This window comes from Thamnophis sirtalis, unplaced genomic scaffold, assembly GCF_051295495.1.
Source record: "Thamnophis sirtalis isolate CommonGarterSnake01/CBP01778 unplaced genomic scaffold, rThaSir2_p1.2 scaffold_6, whole genome shotgun sequence".
Taxonomy (NCBI): domain Eukaryota; kingdom Metazoa; phylum Chordata; class Lepidosauria; order Squamata; family Natricidae; genus Thamnophis; species Thamnophis sirtalis.
Window position 1 is genome coordinate 51,266,835 of NW_028261386.1, and position 6,874 is coordinate 51,273,708.

General features: G+C 34.9%; 1 protein-coding gene across 1 annotated transcript in view; it reads right to left on the minus strand.

The window, feature by feature from the left end:
* Positions 1-262: 262 nt before the first annotated feature.
* ACBD3 (acyl-CoA binding domain containing 3) overlaps positions 263-6,874 on the minus strand; it is a 14,923-nt gene continuing 8,311 nt past the window's right edge. The window contains exons 5-8 of the mRNA XM_014058647.2: positions 5,402-5,576; positions 4,685-4,868; positions 3,786-4,070; positions 263-2,446 (exon numbers count right to left, since the gene is read on the minus strand). Of these exons, the coding sequence (XP_013914122.2) occupies positions 2,235-2,446; positions 3,786-4,070; positions 4,685-4,868; positions 5,402-5,576 (856 nt within the window). The 3' untranslated portion in view covers positions 263-2,234. The remainder of the gene's footprint in view (positions 2,447-3,785; positions 4,071-4,684; positions 4,869-5,401; positions 5,577-6,874) is intronic.

A 6,874-nucleotide genomic window follows, 5' to 3' on the forward strand; every position in this document is an offset into this window, starting at 1 on the left:
TAATATTGCCCAATTAACCTGAATTCTGGTGGCAGAAGTGTTTCTGAAGCTATGGGCAAATGATGCAAATTAAAAATGTTAACAGGAAAAGAAATATAGAAAAATAAATACATGCTAATGAAACACATCTTGACAATCTCTGAGTTAAAAATATAGTTTAAAAAGAGCCCATTAAAGAAACATTCCTAGTGTTATATCTAGTATTATATCTATTTTCCCTGAGCCAAGTAATGTTGATAGAACTTAAGAAAAAGACAGAAGATCCATATAATCATTTTTAATTCAGATTAAATATATTATTCCAAGATATTTTGAACGCGCACTTATCTGCACTATTTAACAGTAAGAGGCAACTTTTGGAGTTTGGGTATCCACAAAGTCTGGCAGCAAAAAATTGCTCTTGTTTACAAGTATTGCTCTCCAACATATTTTTTAGTTTTGGATCATAATTTGTATGAATGAAAACAAATGGAACAGAATAAATGCCTGCCTCTACAGCTTTTAAAAAGCAAATTACTTTTCAATTCCATTGCTTATACAGAATTATGTACACATGAGGAAACAACATGTTAGAGCAGAACTGTCCGGACAGCATTAGTTGGACAGAAGCTTAAAATGTAAATCAAATAAGGTAACTCTCTGTAACATGTGAGAAAGGAAAAACATCGTATATACAAGTATTCAAACAGAATGTCCCAAATACCAACAGATTTATTTGCAGTGGAACAAATATGTATGTCAGCCTATCCAAAGAGAAATGGGTGATAGGGAGTCAATCATAACACATCTCTACAAACTGATTTTTTAACACCTGCACGCTTACCTTGCTTTTGGGAAGCAAACTCCATACAAAAACTTGTATTTAACTGAAAATAAAGAACCAAAATCCACCTTTAGTCATTGTTGAGCAAATATGTAATTTTAGTTTTGGTCTAGTCTTGATGTGAACATTGGAATATTACTTGTGAAAGAACAAGGAGGCGTGTGTTGGAAAATCAAAAGTAACCTAAAATTAAGATAAGGGGTGGGTCTGGCAGTGATTTTAAGAATATTAGTGCAATATTTATTCTACAATAATGCAAACGTCTTTGATAATGCATAAAGTGGACGTGGAAGCTTCAGTTTTCAAAAAAAGAAAAGAAAAGATCCCTAGATTATAAAACCAGCGCAGAAAAATGCTATGAAGTATTATGTATTAGGACATTTACCTATACAATTCCAAAAGACACGTAGTCCAAAAGGAATGTCTCATACATAATATACCTGTTTATTGCAAATTTCAAAAGTAAAAGTGGATCTCATTAATTTAAGTGAGATAAATCGAGTGTTTTAGCCAAATTTTATGTCTTCATTTTAAAATAAGAATAATTACACAAAACAATATTAGGAATAGCAGCAGATAACAGGGGAGAGATAGATATTTGTTATTTTCTTGATGCCCAAAATCAATTCTTTGTAAGCCTATGATCAAACAAAATATCCCTGATGTATATAGGTATAAGCTTATGCATGTATTAATGTATATGTACACTTATTGGCCTGCACACCTTTTGACAAGGACACTTGCTTGCATGCGTGCACATCACACACACACAAACACACCTTTATCTCATCCAAAATCATATTATACTAGGCTCCAAATATTTTTTTCAATGAGAACAAACAGCAAATACTTTTCTAAACTGCATCCACTAAGGTTTCAAGTTTAATGGTGTAAAAATCTGACATTCAAATACAGTATTAAGAAACTTGCTTGCTACAGTGCAGATGGCATCTAACTTCCCTGTTCCCCACAAGTAAGGCTGGTACCATCAAATGAACAGCTAACAGATTTTGTTTTTAAAAGTTCAAAGTTTATACATCAGGCAACATCATGACTGCCACTAATGAAACATCTCCCGGTGTGTGCTTGTGTGTGCGTGCGTGCATACGTGCCTTAGAATTGAAAGCATTTTGAAAGTCAATGTATAAATTCAGTTGACTTTTGTCTTCACTTCTGGCAAAGAACCACCACCAGACAAGATGTAAGATCCTAGCCCATCTATCTCATTTATAATGATATATAGATAAAAGCCTCATTCCCGGTATCAAAATTAACAAGCACACACATACGCACACACAACCACAGATACATTAAACAGGATAACGAAGTCAAATAGTCCAGTATGTTCAATGTAAGTTCCAAATAACATGATGTCCTCCACACCACCCCAACCTCCAACAATATAAGAGCTTTATCTAGTATAATACACTCTGTAGTAAACTGTTTTTGACCTCCATAGTGAGTAAGAGTTGTCAAATTTAAGAAGGTAAACTCCTCTCCCTGGGTACTGATGGCTGCCAGCATACACTTCTTCATGACAGTCTCTTCTGTACACAGGCACTATTTCATCTAGCTGAGGTTTGTTCGCATTCTTTTTGGCTTTCTCTTCACTGCTAGCATGTTCTGAGAAAGAGACAAAAATAAAGTATTAATTACTGCATGCCTTAATGCCAAATAAATCCCAATATCAATTATTTATAGACAATCATTAATAAAAACAATCCAACCTTAAACAATTCACTGTATGAGATAAGAAAGCATGACTTCCTGATACCAGGGGATTTGCAAAGAAGCAACTGAAATTAATCCACACACTGCAATCTGGGCCAATCTTCTTAACTAATGAATGAATGCTTTTGATCAATGTAAATACAGAATAACAAGTGTTAGATTTAATGCCTTTATTTTATAGTTGAGTTGTACTTTTAGACGTTTCCATTCCTACTATTATCAGGGCCTAATAAAATGAATTTCATAATTTTGAACCTTTCTTTAGATATCTACAAGTCCTCCTCCAACTGCACTTGCATGCACTTGCATGCACCATACTCTTTCCTCCCAGCCTTCATACCACTCCCTCCCTCCTTCCCTTGTCTTTCCGCACTTGCACTGTGCCTTTCTTTCTCTGCTGTCTACATTTGCATGGCCCTGCTTGATTACCTGTTTAACAATGTCCAGGATTACGATGGCAACTGTAAATCATGATCACATGACATAACCCCAGCCTAATTGCCATAGTAATCTGAGGACTCCCTATTTTATCACACAATGAGGGGTAAACATTAGGACAATTGCTCATCAATGCAGTTATGAAGAAAATATCATACAGAAACTGTACAATAAATGAAAGTTACTGAACAGTAAATAAGAATTTGGAAAATCACAATGATAAAAAAGAAAACTGAGAAGCCAATGAAATTGGTAGGATGATTTGAAAAATGATGGTAAGAAAAATCATGCAATTTGGAGTCTAGATGGTAATCTACATAATACAATTTTTTTGCTTGCTAGAAAGGTACAAGTGGTCTAATTTTTTAGAATGGCAGCTGGGGACTAAACATACCTCAAGAAGAATTTTTCTATTTTCCCACATTGATTTTTAAATTCTCAGGCTGATTTTATTGCAAAGCACTGTGGGACAGCTACTGTAATTGAAGAACCTTGTAATATCAAGGTCATTTACAGCAATAATTATGAAAGGAATATTAATGTGTTCAACATGCTTCCCAATTGATAACCTTCAGCCCACAATGACTTAACCCACTGGCCAGCTGGGCATTCTGAAAATCACAGTCCCAACATCTTTGGAAGTACCAAGATAAAAAAAAGATTATTCCAGCATTTATTATTTCCTATAGGATTTGGTTTGGGTTTTTTTAGACTAACAAATAATGTAAAGCAAAGATGTGACAAATTGATAGAGTCTCCAACATGTTTAAACCTTTGCTAGATATATAAATACCTTCTTCTTCTTCCTCATCTTCACTGGATTCACTAACATGAACACTGACAGCTGTGTTAGGGGAGTCTGTCCATTCAAAATATTCCCCAAAACCAATGTCATAATTGTCTGTAGCAAACTCCCAGAAAAGATAAGAGCCCTCTTCATGTGTTGGAACTCGAACTGTCACTACTTCTCCTCTGCCCACTGTGATTACAGAATCTGCATCCTGGCGAATCTTCTCTTTGAAGTCAGCAATCTGGGGCCGGGTCCACATGGAGGGTGCTGCTATTACTGGAACTGATTCTAAAAAGAAGAAGGGGACAAAAGAAAGTGCAACAAACTAAGCAATTTACATTTTCCCATATAATTTTCTTGGGATGATATATCCATGGATATTACAGGGCTACACTTTATAAATTATTTAGCAGACCTAAATGGAAAGTAGTCTCACTCTGCCAAAACCACATAGCATCCAAAGGTTTGAACCACCTGAAGGCTGGTTTGTAAACAAGGGTTAAATCTCCAGCCATATGCCATGTCCTGTCTTGGTATAGATGAGAAGCCAAGGTCAGTGTAAACAATACTGAACTAAGCAGTAGCAATAGTCCAGTAATAAAGCAGTTTCCTATGATGCTACCTTGAAACGCCACATTAAAAACCATAAGAAACTGCATTTTTCCTCCACTAATTTTTATTTAGCCAATTTCTGTCTGTAAATATGATTCTGCACTCTGCATAGTTACATGGCAGTAAGTCACAGATCTGCAGGCCACTAGTTCCAATCATTATCAAGGATCGGCACACAGGCTTTAGTCAAAAATAAAAATAAGCACGTCTCTATATTCTATACTAATTATGATACTAGATACTCAAACTGTTTATTATGTTTTAAAGAGTCCAATAAACATCAGTCATACCTTTTGGTCCATTCTCGAGTGCTTCTTCTAAAGCATCTATTTCCGGGTCTTTTTCAGGGCCGCATGGATGTGCACTAGCCTGTCCATTGACTGATGAGATTTCCCCTGCAGTGGATGAATTTGTCTTTGATAAGGATGTAACTAAAGCTGTAGCAGCTGCTTCTTGCTGTTTCTGTAAAGCTGCCTACAAATTAAAAAAAAAGCACTTATTGCAAAATCAATAAAAGTGTGCAATGTATTTGACAGGAGCCACCTAATCTAAGCATCAATTTAAACAGAATTTTAAAAACTGTACCAGAACATACACGCACAATAATTATATTTAGATCTCCTGGTGACTGCATGGGCATATTCATGTTCATATATAAAATACCAATCTCTCCTTGTGATTATGAATAGATTCATATTGTTTTCTCAGTAATAATACAACAATGATTTTTCACCATCTTTTTCCAAGATGTTCTTTCAAATTAGCCAACTTAGTTTATAACCCTTGGATTTTCTGAATCACATCCAAACACTAGTCAGTCTGGAACTTGTTTAGTTTTTCAGGGTTGCCATTAGTTGCCTAGGTGCTGCCACTTGGCTATAAGATATATTATTAGAATTTATTCTAGCTTCAGAAGTACCTACAGTATAGCTTAGTAGTTTCAGTTTCAACAGAAAATTAAAAAGCTGCTATTCTGTGAGATGCATTGTTACCATGATGTACTATACCTGCTGCTGTGCAAGTTGGACCTGATAAAGTTGCTGCATATACTGTTGATAATGCTGTTCCTGGAGCTGGCGAATTAGGATTTGTTGCTGCTCATAGTTGCCTGGATACTGTTGGGCTGCATATTGTTGGAACTGGACAGCAGTCTGAGAGTTCAATGCTGCCATTATCTGTTGCCTGGATTGAGAATACATTGCCCATAAATAACTCAGCAGACATAAGAGCAGCAGTTATTTAACTGGATTCAAGCATACTAAATTTTATTTCTAAAATGTATTAGTGAAGTTTACATGAGAGTACAAGTGGAATATGACCCTTTAGATCAAATGCAGTAATTAAAAAATTGAATTATATGTCAGAAAATCTGTATTTCACATGTTTCCCAAAAAGACATTTGTGTTCTGATTTGGCATCATTAACATGCAAAATATGAGAAATAATCACTTCTATTATATAGATATATATAGAAATAATATGAGATATTTTGCTTTCCATAATATCTAAAAATATAATCTCCTTCTCAACATTTCCTTTTCTGTATTCAGTACAAACACCAACTTTACTGCAGAAAGCCTTACGATCTATTATAGGTAGTTCTCAACTTATGATCACAAATGAACCCAAAATTTATTTTGCTAAGTGAAACATTTGTTAAGTGAGTTTTGCCCCATTCTACGAATTTTCTTGCCACATTTGTTAATTGAACCACTGCAGTTCTTAAATTAGTAACAGTTAAGTGAATCAGGTTTCCCCATTGACTTTGCTTGATTGAAGGTCACACCACATGACCCTGGGACACTGCAACCATCATAAATGTAAATCAGTTGTCAAGCATCAGAAGCATCCCCACATGACCCTGGGGATGCTGCAACAGTCATAAATGTGAAAAATGGTCATGTCGCTTTTTTTCAGTGTAGTAACTTTGAAAAGACACTAAATGAACTATTGTAAATCAAGGACTACTTGTATTATGAAGTGTCCATATTATCTCAGGGTCAGATTAAAAAAAAAAAAAAACCATAAAGAGCCTCCATTCAATTTTCACAAAAGCAGCAATCACCAATTCTAATTTTTAAGAAAACTACATTTTATCTCTTCTATTTAAAAACCATCTGATGAATTTAGTGTCTGCCAGAGTAAAGGTCACCTAAATGTTGGTTCTCTTTCAAACTTGCTTTTGAAATTTTGGTGATGCACCCACAAGAAGTTAACAGCACCTCCCAATTGCAATTTCATAAAATTTCAGGGAATAATTTTTCATTTTTCATGTTACTCCAAGAGTTCATGCTAAATGTATTACAATTTTTATTAACTTTTCAGTGTAAATAGTGAATTCTAATTCCAGTACTAAAGTTCAGGCACCACACTTGAATAAAAATTCAGATAAGTGGTACAGGTTCAAAGAAGAGTAACAAGGTTGGACAAGAGACTAGAAACTAAGTTGTTTGAAAAGAGGTTCAAAGAAATTAGATTGT